This window comes from Vespa crabro, chromosome 5 (genome assembly GCF_910589235.1).
Source record: "Vespa crabro chromosome 5, iyVesCrab1.2, whole genome shotgun sequence".
NCBI lineage: Eukaryota > Metazoa > Arthropoda > Insecta > Hymenoptera > Vespidae > Vespa > Vespa crabro.
Genome location: NC_060959.1, coordinates 8,423,884 through 8,440,395, shown reverse-complemented (window position 1 = coordinate 8,440,395; position 16,512 = coordinate 8,423,884). Strand labels below are relative to the sequence as shown.

At 27.0% G+C, this 16,512-nt stretch overlaps 5 protein-coding genes across 8 annotated transcripts; 2 read left to right on the top strand and 3 right to left on the bottom strand.

Annotated features, from left to right (window-relative positions):
- The first annotated feature begins 318 nt into the window (after positions 1 to 318).
- LOC124424359 (trans-1,2-dihydrobenzene-1,2-diol dehydrogenase-like) lies at positions 319 to 2,342 on the top strand. Its single transcript, XM_046963276.1, has 6 exons — positions 319 to 337; positions 636 to 723; positions 913 to 1,114; positions 1,199 to 1,490; positions 1,637 to 2,034; positions 2,109 to 2,342. The coding sequence occupies exons 3-6, from the start codon at positions 913 to 915 to the stop codon at positions 2,213 to 2,215; spliced, it is 999 nt and encodes a 332-aa protein (XP_046819232.1). The 5' UTR covers positions 319 to 337; positions 636 to 723; the 3' UTR covers positions 2,216 to 2,342.
- On the bottom strand, positions 2,187 to 8,056 carry LOC124424360 (ubiquinone biosynthesis O-methyltransferase, mitochondrial-like). Of its 4 annotated transcripts, none has more exons than XM_046963278.1 (5): positions 7,969 to 8,056; positions 3,502 to 3,601; positions 2,837 to 3,329; positions 2,577 to 2,757; positions 2,187 to 2,472 (listed from the first exon to the last, which is right to left on the bottom strand). In XM_046963278.1, the coding sequence occupies exons 2-5, from the start codon at positions 3,564 to 3,566 to the stop codon at positions 2,360 to 2,362; spliced, it is 852 nt and encodes a 283-aa protein (XP_046819234.1). In that variant the 5' UTR covers positions 3,567 to 3,601; positions 7,969 to 8,056; the 3' UTR covers positions 2,187 to 2,359. The 4 variants fall into 4 exon arrangements, with proteins under 4 accessions (XP_046819234.1, XP_046819237.1, XP_046819233.1 ...); XM_046963281.1 differs by having other exon boundaries at positions 3,502 to 3,576; positions 7,969 to 8,014; XM_046963277.1 differs by lacking the exon at positions 7,969 to 8,056 and adding an exon at positions 4,141 to 4,272.
- On the bottom strand, positions 5,446 to 7,895 carry LOC124424353 (pre-mRNA-splicing factor CWC22 homolog). Its single transcript, XM_046963266.1, has one exon. The coding sequence runs from the start codon at positions 7,409 to 7,411 to the stop codon at positions 5,549 to 5,551; it is 1,863 nt and encodes a 620-aa protein (XP_046819222.1). The 5' UTR covers positions 7,412 to 7,895; the 3' UTR covers positions 5,446 to 5,548.
- Positions 8,057 to 8,087: 31 nt separating the features above from the next.
- On the top strand, positions 8,088 to 9,707 carry LOC124424361. The gene is made up of 4 exons (XM_046963282.1): positions 8,088 to 8,229; positions 8,846 to 9,058; positions 9,148 to 9,340; positions 9,478 to 9,707. The coding sequence occupies exons 2-4, from the start codon at positions 8,852 to 8,854 to the stop codon at positions 9,591 to 9,593; spliced, it is 516 nt and encodes a 171-aa protein (XP_046819238.1). The 5' UTR covers positions 8,088 to 8,229; positions 8,846 to 8,851; the 3' UTR covers positions 9,594 to 9,707.
- A 698-nt stretch (positions 9,708 to 10,405) lies between these two features.
- On the bottom strand, positions 10,406 to 15,339 carry LOC124424354 (terminal nucleotidyltransferase 4B-like). The gene is made up of 8 exons (XM_046963267.1): positions 14,776 to 15,339; positions 13,686 to 13,856; positions 13,126 to 13,483; positions 12,830 to 12,976; positions 12,382 to 12,575; positions 12,105 to 12,258; positions 11,857 to 11,995; positions 10,406 to 11,767 (listed from the first exon to the last, which is right to left on the bottom strand). The coding sequence occupies exons 1-8, from the start codon at positions 15,132 to 15,134 to the stop codon at positions 11,562 to 11,564; spliced, it is 1,728 nt and encodes a 575-aa protein (XP_046819223.1). The 5' UTR covers positions 15,135 to 15,339; the 3' UTR covers positions 10,406 to 11,561.
- Between the last annotated feature and the right edge of the window lie 1,173 nt (positions 15,340 to 16,512).

The window sequence follows — 16,512 nt, the reverse complement described above, 5'->3', positions numbered from 1 at the left end:
TATAGTGGTAATATTTTTCTAATAATTGACGAATAATTTTTTTTCAAATTATTTAGACATTGTATTTACACTCGTAGTATAAAACATGGCGTGCCTTCAAATCTTTATTGAATGACATATGACATATATATATATATTTGTCAAAAAATTAAATTAATATATATATATATATATATATTTCGAAATTTAAGCGTGCTTTAACATTTAAACTTCTTTTTTTATCACATAGCATATTAATACAATAATTCATTTAATGCGATATCATTAATATTAATTTATTATTACATAACAATTGTAAAGCTTTACTCATAGAAAGATTTATTCTGTTTTTATGTATGTATGTAAAAATTATACTATTTTATTAAATTCATACGAATAATATGAACAAATGTGTAATCATTTATCAATGGGCAATTTTGAATTATTATTGTTTAATTGCATGAATAATATATTTTAATAGTTTAATATTTAGATTGTAATATTCTTGTTATATTATAAGTTATATTATATTATAAGTGTGAATAACTGAAGATAAGTACAATCTTAATTTTTTTTGTAATTTCTTATACGGTTATCATGTGTATGATATACACATATATATTATTGTAGTTGATATATATTTCCTTATCTAACAGACATATGAAGGTTGTTCGTTCATATAATAATTATCTGCAAAACGTAACAGTTCAAAAAAATACAAGGAATTAATATAATTTTTGCAAAGTAAGTAATTAATCAATTATTAAAACTACTTATAATTTTATAAAAAAATTCTATCAAAAACATTTTTTATATAAAATATATAAAATTTTACCGAAGGTAAATAATTGATATTTTTATATAATTCAAATTTGCAAAATTAATACTAGAACCAAATATGTACATATCTTAAGAGTTTATATTTCTAATTAGATGGCTACACGTTGGGGTATAATTAGTGCTGGAAAAATTTCACATGACTTTGTAACAGCTTTAGCAACACTACCCAAAGAAGAACATGAAGTAATTGGTGTTGCTGCACGAGATTTTTCAAGGGCACAAGCTTTCGCGACACTTCACAATATTAAAAATGCTTATGATAATTATGCAACATTAGCAAAAAATAAAGATATTGGTATATAGTCATATATTATTATACTTTAAAAAATGTTTATATAAAGAATAATTATATAATTTTTATAATTGTAATATTTATTAGAGGTTGTATATATTGCAACATTGAATCCTCAACACTTTGAAACAGCAAAGTTAATGCTAGAGCATGGGAAACATGTTCTTTGTGAAAAACCATTAACAATGAATTTGAAGCAAACAACAGAATTAATAGAATTTGCAAAAAGTAAAAATCTTTTCCTCATGGAAGCAGTATGGAGTCGTTTTTTCCCAGTTTATGATGCTATTCAAAAAGAAATTTCATCTGGCAATATAGGAGAAATACATCAAGTTATCGTTCCATTTGGATTTAATTTAGAAAATGTTGAAAGACTCAAGTATGTAAATAGATATATTTTTTTTATAATTTTAATAATATCCCTTTATAATTTATTGTTACCATAAATATATTAAATAATTATAATAATCTAAAAAGATATTATGTAACTATGTATATCTTACATATTCTGTGTTATAATTTTAGTATGAAAAGCTTGGGTGGTGGTACTATATTGGATTTAGGTGTATATTGTTTGCAATTTGTTTGCATGGTTTTTGATAATGAAATGCCTCACACAATTAAAGCTGCTGGATTCTTAAATGAAGAAGGAATAGATATATCAACTTCTACAACTCTTTTATATAAAGGAAATCGTACTGCCACTATTCTAACACATAGTTCAGTAACTTTGCCTAATGAAGCTTATATCATTGGAAAAAAAGGAACGATACGTGTACCAAATTTTTGGTGTCCACCTAAAGTATATTTGCCAAGTGGTACTGTGCATGTTTCCTTACCAGAAGTCAAGCACGAATTGAATTTCATAAATAGCGCAGGATTGTCTTATGAAGTTGCTGCAATTCGTACTTGCCTTCAAAAAGGTATTTTATTGTTTTACCATAAACTCTCAATATAAAATTTTTTTTTAATTTAATAAATATTATTATTTGTATAGGTATGATAGAACACCCAAAAATGTCTCACAATACATCTATATTAATTGCAAAATTAGAAGATGAACTTAGAAAACAAATTGGTGTTGTATATCCTGAAGACGTTTAAACCATATATTTTATTATATATAAATGTAAATTGATATATAAATACATGTAAAAATTATATATCATATTAAAAAAAAAAAAAAATTTTGATTTTTGTAAATTATATATTATAAATCATAATTATTATATGGGCAATTTTGGATTATTATTGTTTGATTGCATGAAGCCCATAATTTATTGAAGTATTTGATGACCATGACCATTCGTTTTTCATTGGATTAAAAATTATCCCATGAATTAGTTTTGTCTTTAAACCACCTGATGGTTATATAAAAATATTTTATCAAAATAATGCAACTAAGAATTTGTAACTAAATTTAAATCTAAATTAACTAAATAATAAATTTAAATCTATATCTTACAAGTTTCTAAGAAACGTTGAACTTCCTCCGGCGAAATAAATTTGTTCCAATCATGTGTTCCAATTGGCACATACTTCAATATATACTCTCCGGCAATAATTGCACCCAACCAAGATAGTAAAGTTTTATTTATAGTAGTAATGAACAGTGACCCTCCAGGTTTTATAACTGATGAACAAGACTAATAAAAATAAAAGCCAGAAAGTATAAAGAAGCTTTTTTTTATGGTGCTTAATTCATTTTATATTATAAGTACTTACTTTAAGAAATAATTGTTGATTAGATACATGTTCCAAAATTTCAGAAGCTACTACTGCATCATATTTCTCAGTATTTTCTTTTTCAAATTCTTCAATAGTAGTTTGAAGATAATTTAATCTTCCTGATAAACTGGAATCTAATAAAGCATGTTCCTTTGCAACATCTATCAATTCTAACGAATTATCTATTCCAGTTACTTCTGCTCCTATTCTAGCTAATGGTTCAGAGAATATTCCTCCACCACATCCAATATCAATAATCTTTGTTCCTTTTAAAGGTAAATTTGTATCATCTTTAATAATGCCCGTGTTAGCTAAGCCATCTCGTATAAACTGTATTCTAATAGGATTCATAATATGAAGAAGAGCTAAATGACCATTGGGATCCCACCATTTATTATTTAATTTTCCAAAAAATTCTATTTCTTTTGAATCTATAGTAGATTCAATTGGTCTTACATTGTTTGTTACATATTTAGGTGTTTCTGATGAACTAAAAATTTATTTAATATATTTATAATTTTAATATTTATTATTAAAATAAATATTAAAGCATTTTAATTGAATAGATTATTATTTTCAACAAATTTAAATTTAATAGTGCTATTATTTGCTAATAATAAATTTCTTTTATTCTTAATTTGGCATAATCATTTTATACGTACTTGTTACGAGAAATAAATTTTCTATCCACAGTTCGTAACATTACAATTTTCAAGTTTCGTAACATTCTTCACTGCCTATTTTAAAAAGTAATTAAATAACCTGTAAAAGCAATTTGTACATATATATGTATATATATATATATATATACAAATATATAAATATATATATATATATATATATATATATGTATGTATGTATATGTTAATAAATTATTGAAAATAAAAAAATATATAAATACTAGTTCGAAGAAACTGTATTTAGTTAAATAATATAAAATATACTTTGATGTTTTATGAAAAAACAATTGATAATACAGTTCAACTTCAAATAATACTTTTTGAAAAATGTTCTTCTTAAAAATTAGATGGTTATCAATAATTAGCATTAATAAATGATATTTTAGCTTGATAATGTTAAACTAATATGATAAGCTTCTAATAATATTATTCGCTTTGTAAATAAAACTTATTTTTATCACGGCGAAACTTATAAATTAATACAGATTATTAACGAAATATATACGTTATTATGTACATTGTATTAAAATCATAGTTGTCAAGACTGGATAAATAACCTCATATATGAAATACAAATATTATCTTCATTATCACTTAATTTATTATATTAAATATACTTACGCTTTAGATCTCTAACCAAATCTTAATAATTACTATTATTTGTTTCCAAATAGTATCAGAAATTTTTTTTTTTCGAACAGGTAATATTCGATCACGACTGAGAAAAATAATAGCAATTAGTGCTTACTAAACAGTACAAGTTTAGTAGCTTACTTTTCTAACTTTAGCTAAAGTTACTAACTTTAGTAGCTTACTAAAGTTGTTAAGCTTATTCTAATCTAAAATTATTTTTGTCTTGAAACAAAAATAATAATAAAAAAAACAATAATAATAAAAGAATTTAAACATTTACCGGGCAAATTTTATGTGATTTACACAAAACGCCAATATAAATATTTTAGTATGGGATTATGTTCAAATATTATTTCTAGCAGATAAGTTGAGTTATATAAACACGTCTTATGAAATTTTCGTGGTAGGGATCTTTCGGTGACCTTCAAGAGCCCATAGACCATTTTTCTATGAGTATGAGAAGTCAAAAATGGTAATAGATTATAATTTAGGGAAATCTTCAGTTGATTTGTCTGATCAAATGACTGCTTATAGTTCACCATTGCGAAAAACTATAAAGTGGTACAGAAAATTGGCAATAGAGCTTTTGCTAAATACTTATGTTATAAATTCAATGGTATTATACAAACAAGCAAATCGAAAAAATATTTCAGTCACCGATTTTAGGATGAAGTTAGAGATGTATTTAGTGAAATGTTTTGATGATAAAGATTCCATTTCATCAAGAAATTGCGTACAGAAAAAACATCGTCATGAACTTAAAAAGAAACCGGGAGGTATGCGAAATGTAAGGCAATTTTGCAAAGAGTGCTACGAAAAAAATTCAAAATAGTAGAAAGAATGAGAGCAAAAAATTGCACTAAAAAAGTGGCCACATATTGTGCCGACTGTTCTAGTTCACCTTTTCTTTGCCTACCGTGTTTCAATGTGACTTATCGTTATGTGTACAAATAATATGTATATTTTCCTTGTATTAATAAAATTATAATTGCATATTCTGTACGGCATTAATGTCTTTAAACCACCACTACGGAATCAATGGTATTATTTAAAAAATTTATTGGATCGATGTTTACCCTAATTATGTATTTTCATTATTCATCGCGTCGCCAATCGGCAATCAACGTATTATAAATTTTTTTTTTCCTTATAAACAAAGAGAATTTTTCGGCAGATCTAATATATTTGCGCGCAAATTTTAATTATAAAATCTTATATCTTATTTTGAAATTCAAAGTCATAGGTTCAAATATTCAAACATTCTTTGTATATATATATATATATGTATAAAAATGACTTATATAAATATTTATTAGTTTATATTACAATTTTGTTTTTATCTTATAGATTAGGATATACTACATGAAATCATTATGTATACGTTGAAAATTTATAATCACGATTTAAGATGTTCTCTTAAATCATCTGTTAGACCCCCTAAACCAATAGACGTGAAAAAATTAATAGCAAAACGTGTATTTTTTGGATTGTCCCTAGGAAATAATCCACTAAATGCTTCTTGCAATGTCACATCTTTAACTCTTTGATTGAGCTTCGAAAGACCCATATATTCAGATAGTTCTTGGAATAATATTTTGATAAATATTCTATTTGAACTCGTAGTATCTTCTTCATTTAATTTTATACATGACAAAACTTCCCATGATATGGAATCGGTAAATAATAAATGAGCAAAGAATTTTGATACATTTCGTAACTTATTAGTATCTAATCGATGTATCGTATGATAAGAATCTTGAAATATTTGTTCAAATGGTGTCACATAAATTTTGTTAATGGCACAAAATCGTCCTGCTAAAAGTCCAAAGAACTTCTCATATGTGCGCATTTCTGCACAACAATCTAAGAACATATGACAAAGCTCAATTTCTTGTCCTGGTTTTAGCTGCATCTTCATTAATTTATGAGCACATTCTTCAAAATCAAGTGAAGAATGTATAGTTAAATAAATAGTTCTCCTAAGAGCAGTTAAATTAGTTTCTGTATTATCTACAATAACACCTTCTTTCTCCTCTGTAGTCTCTGCATTGCTATCTTCGTCTGAACTTTCTTCATCATCCTCACCAGCTTCAGAATCACTATCATCTGAACCAAGAATTTCTTTGCTTAATTGTTTATATTTTTCTTCATTAGCCACATAATCACTATCAAACTTAAAAACATTTAAAATATCTTGTGAATCTATTGCTTCATCCAATTGTATAAGATGCGTGAATTGATTTTCTTCTTCAACAAGATCTAATTCCTGGGGAACTGCTTGATGATCTTTGAAACCATCTTTTCGAATTTGAAACATGACTTCAATCATATATTGTACACGTTTATCTAATTGACCCTCGTGCAATATATTTCTCAACATTTCAAAAATGGCCTCAATACCTTTCCGAGATACTTCTGTTAATTTCATTCCACATTCCTTTAAGAATGCTATAGCAACTTCTACAGAATCATCCGTAGGTGTTTCTACAAGTAATGTTAGAATTTCTAAAGGTAAAATTTCATGTGCTACACGTTGATTTAAAAGATGTGCAACAAATGTTCCAGATGATATACAGAGAGGTTTGTCATTTCTACGAAAACCACGTTTGAACTGTATAATAAGACGTTTGAGTATAAGTTCTCCAATATTAGGAAATTTAGAATTAATAATGGCTGTTAATGCTGCATAGACAGGAGTGAAAGTTGGAGAAGCAGCTTGAGCTTGTATAATAGAACGAGCTAATAAACCTCTCCCTCTGACAATGTTTTCTCTTAAAAGCTCTCTTGTTATAAGGCCAATATTGCTAACATTAACTTTGTTAATACAACCATGAATAGATTTTTTAAGTGCCTCCCAAGCAATACGTTGATAAGCAGCACCAGACTTATCTGTAATATTTGCTTGCATCATACGTAGTTTGGCAGGTGGTATGTAAGCTCCTCCTGTTTTTGCTGTCAGAAGATCAACAGTTCTTTTCCGATTGTTCGTCATTGTGTCTGTTGTATGCCTTTTTTCCGAATGTTTTTCTGATCGTTTCTCCGGATGCTTATCCGAATGTTTATCCGAATATTTATCTGAATATTTATCCGAATATTTATCCGAATATTTATCCGAATGCTTATCAGAGCGTCTATCCGAATGTCTTTCCGAATGTCTTTCCGAATGTCTCTCCGAACGTCTTTCCGAACGTCTCTCTGAACGTCTTTCCAAATGCCTATCCGAATATCTTTCCGAACGTCTTTCCGAATATCTTTCCATGTTTTTTTCTTCTAATATTTGACTAAACCTCTTAAATTTACACGTAACACCAAGCGAAACAAAAATTAACCAAAGATCATAAACAAACGCACTGAAGAAAGCCCAACGTATCCCATCGATCTGTTACAGCGCTATCTGTATTCTATATATCTAACCAAATTTTTAGACAATCTTTTAAATTTATGTTATATTATTAAACGACACGTCATTTTTTTCAGAAATATATTGTAATAATAATTACAAAATCTATAAATCTTATTTTCTCCTCACTTCGAATACATTGTTATATTTAGAACAGTATCAGCTATATTGATTAATTCTTAAATAAAAACAAACATAAAATCCAACGACCAATAGAAATTTAGTAAATATGTGTTTATTCGTCTATGCTAATAAATCCTAAAAATAAATTTCATAATTATTTAAACTATATATAATGTATACAGAATACAATAAACTAATAGTTAAATAATAATGTATATTCGTTTAAACATTGCATAACTTGTCAGATGTATTACTATTTTTATTATATATAAAAATTTCTATCTCATACTCACGATTATTAGGTTAGGTATGAGAGGAGTATAATCTGCATAACTTATCCATTGATACAATAGGCGTATAAGAAGAATTTCTCTATTGAACTTGTAGTTCATATTTTGTCCATATTTGTCGCTGAGGTCGCATATTCCGACTGTTCCCGGAATATCTATTGAACTTGTAAACTTCTGGTTACACTTCAAGAAAGTATAGCAGAAGTATGATATAATCGTCCTGTCGACGGCCATTTTTTAGTTATCTTGGGTAAAGTCTTACCTGTAAGTCATCGATTTTTAATATTATTTTAGAGATTCATTTTAGAGTTTTCCTAAATGACATTAAATTTATGTTACGAAAGATTTTCATTAATTAAGAATTCTAATTATACTATATGTTCTTTTCATTTTAACAGTTATTTAGTTGTTAGATAACTCCCTGCATATATATTCATACAAGATTTTACTTGTTTTCGAAATTTATCAGATATCCATTTAAAATTATAAGAAAGTATGGAAAACTCTTTTTAAACAATTTTTTTAAATTATATACTTTTTACTTCGACAATCTGTTCAATAGTACGTAGTATATAAAAAAATTGCATATACATATGTCTGTACGTATTTTTTTGACATTTGTACTTTTTTAACAAAAATATTTAATAGATAATCAATCTTTATTGAAGATTACATAAATTTTTTAAATTGCTTATAAAATAATTTTAGGTGCAGCATATTTTACTTTTTTATTAAAATCATTGTAAACAATTTTTATTATAGTAAATAGTATATGATAATAAGAGTATATAATAAGGTTTCTGTTAATTAATATATATTAAATTTTATATCATGATAATGAAAAAGATATAAAATTTTTATGTTTTCAATAATGTTATAGCACAAGATGAATAACCTAATGAACAGTCGTGCTATTCTAACTTGTTTTCATCAAGGAAGCAAGCATATTGTGAGGAATTCACATTATCCATTAAATACTATTGGTAACAGAGATATCGTTGGTTCTGGATTTAATAATACACCTTCATACATAGATCGTACAGATTTTCCAATGCCTGCAGTTCGTTTTAAAGCTAATACTCCTGATGTGCTGGTATTTATATTTATTAATTAAAATAACTTGAGAAAAAAAAAAAGTAAGTACTTTATTGAAAGTTTTATATATTTACATTATTCATATAGGCTTTAAGAGAAAAAGAAAAAGGAGATTGGAAAAAACTTTCAATAGATGAAAAAAAGGCATTATATCGTGCCAGTTTTTGCTCTACATTTGCAGAAATGGAAGCACCTACAGGAGAGTGGAAACTTTGTTTAGGATATGCATTATTGATTTCATGTGCTGCTGTTTGGTATTATATGTTCTACAAAATATATGGTAAAATTTTACATATATATATGTATATATATATATATATATACTTTACACACATTTTTAATATATTCATATTATTAATAATAGTGAATGTGTATGTGTGTATTTTGGCCAAGATAAATGTTCATCTTTTATTTCAGTACTCCCACCTCTACCAGCTTCATTCGATGAGGATAATCAGCTTGCTATGTTAGACCGAATAATAAAACTTGATATGAATCCCATAACAGGAATTTCTGCAAAATATAATAAGTAATATATATGTTATACTAGGACAAGTAGATGAAAAAATAATTGTACAGTATCTTAATATGAACGTTCCGTGTACAAATTGTCTGAGGAAGTTCAAATAAATACTTTAAGATTACAATTTCTGCCTCTATATTAATATAAAATTAATTAGAATTCTATATATATATATAAGGTTTTTTATGATATTAACTTAAATCTGCAGACAAATAAATAATAATAATAAAGACATATATAGTATTTGAAATATTGCTCTTTTCTAGTTTATTCTCTAATAGTTTCAATAGACAATAAATTCTAAGAGATCTTGAAAGAAGAATTACATGGTTAAGAATTTAGTAAAAAGTATTTAAATTAAAACATTTTTAATAAACAATTAATATTTTAATTGAATTCATCCACAGCGTACAACATAATTTACTCATGAATGTAATTAAATAATAATAAAATACTGAATGAACAGCATATATTTTAAAGAAAAACAAACTTTAATATTACCGAATATTCAACTTTTATGAACATAAATGACTATGAGATAAGATTTTGTGTGAATACAAAAATTTTTTATATAAAAAAGTAATTTATTTCTAATATTTTAGCACCTAATTGTATGCTGTAAAATGGACAATTTATAAAATTTTGAATTGATCAGAACTTATTGAATACTGGAATGTCATTGTCAGTATTAAAATAAATACAGAGCAATTCCCAAGCATAATCATTTTAAAATTATATCAAGGCCTTCTCGCATATTGTCAGAAGATTATATTGTATAGAATTTTTCACAAAATGCAGTGTCATATATAACTGATTGATCTGTTTTTGTGTGGTGCTGACATATACCGTCTTTTTATTGAAGAGTAATACAATATTGTTGGGGGGATATAAAAGATATCAAACATTGTTAAGAAATCAGACAAGCTGTATACAAAATAAATACATCTGCAAAAATTGCGTTTTCAAGAAAATACTACAAAAATTGAAAGCAGATTGCTATAATAGTTATGCACATTTTTTTTCATTATTTTGATAAAAATTTTTTTTTTATCCATTTACGAACCTATGATTTCAATAAAATCCAAAAAATATACTAAATTATTATTATCAGAATTATATTACAAAAAGAAGTTCTTTTTTTTTCATGAATGTGGCTCTCACATGCATATTAAATATTACTGTGATAATATTACTGTAACAAACACTATTTTTTAGGTACATACAAAATAAAAAAGTTTAGTAGATAACTGTTAGACTTATTTTTCTATGTTTGATTATGTATATTACAATATTTACATTAGGTAAGTCCCAATATCACCATTTTTTTTTTCTCTCACCCTCTTATTATAAGAATATAGTTTCATATAGAAAACTAAGTCTTTATCATAACTACAAGAGCAAGTTTTACAGTTTTGTGAAATTCTTAAGAAAAATGTACCGCAACTAATACTCAGAAATATCAATCGTATTATATATAAATGTATTACAATGAGTTTTTATCTGGGTATGAACACAATTGCTATTCAAAGGTGGCAATAAGTGTGTAATGCTAAAAACAATATTTAACAAAATATTGTTACATTTTTTCCTTACTTTATGTGCAATATGTGCATTAATGCAAACAAAATTTAACCTAGCCTAATTTGAATTATATTACAATTCTGTACGCGCGTCTTTGGTACACAAGCTCTCGTACAGAGTGAAATATATTCTTGGAAAATGAAAAATATAGCTACTTCAGGGGTATCTTTTGTACTGTCAAGAATAATATCGTATTCGAATTGCAAATGCTTAATTGTAAATATTAACCCCTTCTGCAGACTGAATGGAGAAAACTTACAAGGATGATGTCGCGACAGAATGATTTAGTTAATATGTGACAAAAATGATTTGCTGTCGCTTTATCACACGATCATAATATTAAACTCGTGTCTTAAGTGATATTTTAACATTGTTCAAAATTACTTTGCACAATTCATCACCGTACACAATCTCCAGGACCACGCTGTGTGTGTGTTACGCATTGTTTCTTTCTCTTCAATGTGTGTGGTCTTGAATTTGGACTGTGACTAGTGCTATTGTTATGACTACCATTACTGTGAAGATTATGTTTTATTTTATTTTGTCCACCTATATTATTATTTATTCCACGATAATTTCCTCTAGAACTGTGTTGATGATTTACTGTGAAAAATAATATTTTTATATAATGAATAATTGTATATACTGGAGATGTATCATTATTTCTTTTTACACATAACGAGTTCACATACAGTGAGTAGTTGTTTTAAAGGGTTTCTTCCATTGAGAATGATGATGAGGTTGTTGATTGTTAAATACATGCCGCTCTTTAGCATTTTCTTCTCCTTTTCCACCTGTATTTGGTGAATTTCCACGACTACATTCTGAATCCTTCAAAATAAAAAACAAAACCATTATTATATGTTAATCGTGAACTTATTATTATACTTTATATAATATAGGGGAAATGTTATTTTTTACGATAAATCAACAAATTTACCGTGTCACTAGCTGGTGCTGAGAGAGTGGATGCATCAGATCCAGTTGAGCTAGACAGAGAGTCCACTTCACTCAGTGGTACTGGGAATGTTTCTTTAATCCATCTACGATACTCTATTACCTCATCTGTCACACGAATTATTCTTCCCAATATACTGCATGTACAATAAAGATAATTTTGTTTAAAAAATTATATAACAATTTTTAATTTTTCACAGACAAAATGAATGTAATAGAGAGTTATATATAACCTCTATCATGATCTAATTCAACCTTACCTTACTTTATTTGCATCATTAACTAGAATATTTAAAGGACTGACTGCTTGAGAAAGAACATAATACGCCCAATCGAATGCATCTTTTACATACAGAGCACCATAACTACTACGACCTATATCGTTACCAGGTGTAAGTGGATCTTCTATGCATAACAAAGAAGGTCGATGTCCATCTATCATGTCTCGTTGAACCTATAATTTAATAAAAGAAAAAAAAAAAAAGAAAAAAAAAAGAAAAAAAAAAGAAAAAAAGAAAAAAAAAGCATTCAAAAATATTCTCACATAGGTAAGATCATAAGATATATTATAATATGTAAATAATCAATAGACAAAAATATTTATTGATGATGAATTATTTGAGATTTAATTTCTGCTGATATAATATATTACTTTTCATTGATATGTACTTTTTCTATTGGAGTGGAAACATTATTAATATACATTACCTCTTCTTTAGATATGTAAGTACCACCATCTTTTACTCGAATGCCTGTTTTTACATAATTGAATTTCCTACCATAGAGTTCCAAAAATTCAATCAATAATACTCCCAAATTAGCACTTGAGCAATAAGCATTTTGTCTAGGATGTAACTAAAAAAGTATTCATTTCTTTATAGTATACATTCTTCATTATATACACCCTTAAATTCATTACACAAGTAATGAATTATACAAATAATGAATTTACTTAAAGCTAATGTTGTAATATATATAGAGTTACTTAATTTATTAAAACTTACTTGCAGAAAACTGATGGTCATAAGTATTAAACTGTATGAAGAAATGCCACCAGTAAATACTTCATTAAGATCTCTTTGTAATAAAAATTGTTTCAGTACCATAACAAGCTTTTCTAATACAGGAAACCGTCTTTTAAAAGAATTTATCAATTCTGCTGATTTTACACCATTATTCATGTTAAAACTAATGTCTATTTTAATTTCTGTCTCTTTATCGGTAAGTTTGACAATTGGAACACTGGCCTTATCCAAAACTTTTAAAGAAGATGGTTCAGCGATATTTTGATCTAATAAAGCACGTTCCAATGTACGTAGTGGAAGATTTGTCCACATTCCAATTACAACTAAATCTATGTCACTGTAAAAATTATTGTTTTTAAACAAATTATGATTATTGCCAATATATCAGAATGAAGAAAGAACACGTACAATGATATTCAATATACGTTTATGTGTATTTCAATTCAAATAATAGATGCAAAAGAAATACAGAAATATTATATTCTCACAATTAATAGATCAAAGAAGATCAATTATAAAAATTCTATTATAATACATACCTAGTGGGTAAATATAGACCAGTACGAAAACTTCCAAATACTTCAACTTTCGAATCCGGCCAAAGATCATATATTACTTGTTCTATACGTTTAACCACTCGTATTCTTAAATTATGTTCTTCATTGGATGGACACATATATGAAAAGAAATCTTCTATTTCTTCGTGTAACCTAAGTAAGAAAATATTATTTGGATGTTTTATGCAATGTTAAGGTATAATTAATTCTCTTTGCTAGTTATGTATTATTTTTTACAACATATATTATCATGAAAATGATATGTTTGATATAATATCAATAATATATCTGTTTTTGTGTTTTGTTATCATTATAAAAAAATTCAATGCACATTACCCTTTTATGAATGTCTTTGAATATTTACAAATAATGTAACATGCAATATTCTCTTTATATGTATATATATATATATATATATTTATTTATATTTCAAATTATATATTATACATTAATTATTTACTTATTATCATTACCTGTTAAAATACAGATACAAATGTTAGTGAAATATCAATGTTATACATATATCACTTTTCCATTGTATGAGAGCATAAAAAATTGTATAACAAAATTTTTGCAGAAAATAATTTAGTAAGAATTTTTTGGTTAAATAAATGATCATGTCAAAAATGGAGCTGTAATGAATAATCATAGGTAAAGAAAAAAAGAATATTAAATTTTAGAAAAGCCTATGTCATTCAAGTCAATTATTTTGACTAATCATTAATTCCAGATTCCATAAATATTCTATTATGTAACTATATATCCTATAAGAGGCATGGTCTACGACTTATTAACAGAGCTAATTCTTTTTTATTCTAATAAATAAACAGTAAAGTATAGCATTTGTTCTCGAAGTAGGAAATCGATCGATCGTTGGTCGTACCTCTCCAGTCATACTGTGATTTTTTCAAGGAAGTAGGAATAATTTTGTAATATCGAACCAGTAAAGTAGAATGGCAATGTACCTAACCTTATAATGCCCATATGGACAAAGCATATATCTCCGTATATGGATATCGTAGAAATAATATAATAAATAAGGGTTAGAAGGCTTAGGTGATAGAGTGCTCACCCAATAACTCCTTTAGAATAATGTTTATTAGGCACACGCCACGGGCATCCACCGTATTCTCCGACCAAGGCATCATAATTGTAGTTCATGCCGTAGGTACTAGCACGATTATCACCTTTCCTACGTGATGGGTTATAATAACTATTGCAAGTATTTTGCTGACCACGATCTCCCGTACGATTATTCACCGAGTCGAAAGCTATAAAATCCTGTTGCATTTTAACGCCCATCACATTCGACGACGAATCGTTCTTCAGGGTTAAGATATCGAGACCTTTCTCAGCTTCCCAAATGTGTAACCATAAGTCCTTAGCAGGGCCGAACTGCTCCGGTTGATACCAACCGATAGTCGGATCCATTAAACAGTTATGGATTCCGTATCCGGCGATTAATCGTTTTCGCACACTACACTACGATTCCAATCTTAAGTCAACTTTAATTGAAAAATTATCTGCTTTATTGTAACCTGCGAACACCACGAAATTCATACATACAGCCGATGAACGCAAACAAACTACGGAGAGGTTCATGTCGATGTACTGCTTTGAGAATGGGAGTAGTCCGAGGGCCATAATATCAGATGGCGCTCAATTCAAAAACCTTCCATCATTTTGCACCTTTTTTTTTCTTTTTTTTTTTTTTTTTTTTTTTACACTATTAATCTAATCCACCATACATCCTATTCTTTTTTTTTTTTTTTTTTTTACTTCTAATTATATATTCTCAATCGTCAAATTTACATAAGAAAATCTGAATTCAAATGTGATTGGAAAAAATATCTTTCAAAGATACCCCATAGAATTCCCTTTACACCGTAAATCGTTCCAATTCAAACTTATCTTTGTAATATAATATTGTCGTTAGGTTAAAAAAAGAAAAAAAAATAAAAAAAATAAAAAAAAGAGAGAAAAAAAAAACAAAATTCAATACATGCGAACTCTTTTACCAGGAAACATTTTCTATTATTTTATTGTGCTAAAAAAAAAACATGTGTCAAATATGAACAATTGATTTTATCTAAATTTTTTAATTGATGACGTTGGGTCAGGGTTGTCAATAAATCATTGTTATGTCCCAGAATAAAAGGGTATGTAATAAAGCAGAGAAATTTTAGAAAAAATATTCTATTCTAAAAATGAGGCTTTTTAAGATTATTTATAATTGAGAATGCAACAATTCAATAAAAGTTTCCCCTTTTTGGTCGATCTACTTTCAACGATTCTACCTGAAATGAAGGGTTGTAAAACGTTCTATTTCCCTAGTTCTTATGAGAATCTCGAATTTCTAACACTCTCGAACGATGTATAAAACAGAGTGTTCTCACCATTTTTAGATGATGGAAAAAGCGTGGAAGAAGAGAACGTTCGATCTGCCTCGACGGAATTTTCTCGTACTATGAAGACTTCGAACGAGTATGTGAATCATCAATGTCTTTTCCTTCGGATCCTTTTTATAAGAAATATTTTCAATGAACTCTTAAACATTATGTTACTCTGATATTAGAATTTTCGTAGTTAGATGATATGCATTCACAGATTAATATCATTTAATATCAAAATTATCTAGACGAAGAAGTTTAATCTTAGAATAATAACGTATAAGATAAGAAAAATAATAGGCATTTATATTGAGAGAGTATTTTATCAATAAATTACTAGATGTCACTACTAGCGAAATGAATTATTTCTTTTTTCTCTTTTTTTTTTCTTGTTTATATTATAATTATACATATTCTTT

Coding starts and splice junctions, on each gene's coding strand:
- LOC124424360 (XM_046963278.1), bottom strand. CDS start 3,566: ATGTTACGAAACTTGAAAATTGTAATGTTACGAACTGTGGATAGAAAA. Junction 3,330..3,501: donor AAATTTATTTCTCGTAACAA/GTACGTATAAAA, acceptor ATAAATTTTTAG/TTCATCAGAAACACCTAAAT. Junction 2,758..2,836: donor ATCAACAATTATTTCTTAAA/GTAAGTACTTAT, acceptor TATTTTTATTAG/TCTTGTTCATCAGTTATAAA.
- LOC124424354 (XM_046963267.1), bottom strand. CDS start 15,134: ATGGATCCGACTATCGGTTGGTATCAACCGGAGCAGTTCGGCCCTGCT. Junction 13,857..14,775: donor TATTCTAAAGGAGTTATTGG/GTGAGCACTCTA, acceptor TTTCTTACTTAG/GTTACACGAAGAAATAGAAG. Junction 12,977..13,125: donor TGACCATCAGTTTTCTGCAA/GTAAGTTTTAAT, acceptor ATACTTTTTTAG/TTACATCCTAGACAAAATGC.
- LOC124424361 (XM_046963282.1), top strand. CDS start 8,852: ATGAATAACCTAATGAACAGTCGTGCTATTCTAACTTGTTTTCATCAA. Junction 9,059..9,147: donor CTAATACTCCTGATGTGCTG/GTATTTATATTT, acceptor TTATTCATATAG/GCTTTAAGAGAAAAAGAAAA. Junction 9,341..9,477: donor TATGTTCTACAAAATATATG/GTAAAATTTTAC, acceptor CTTTTATTTCAG/TACTCCCACCTCTACCAGCT.
- LOC124424353 (XM_046963266.1), bottom strand. CDS start 7,411: ATGGAAAGATATTCGGAAAGACGTTCGGAAAGATATTCGGATAGGCAT.
- LOC124424359 (XM_046963276.1), top strand. CDS start 913: ATGGCTACACGTTGGGGTATAATTAGTGCTGGAAAAATTTCACATGAC. Junction 1,115..1,198: donor AGCAAAAAATAAAGATATTG/GTATATAGTCAT, acceptor AATATTTATTAG/AGGTTGTATATATTGCAACA. Junction 1,491..1,636: donor GAAAATGTTGAAAGACTCAA/GTATGTAAATAG, acceptor TTATAATTTTAG/TATGAAAAGCTTGGGTGGTG.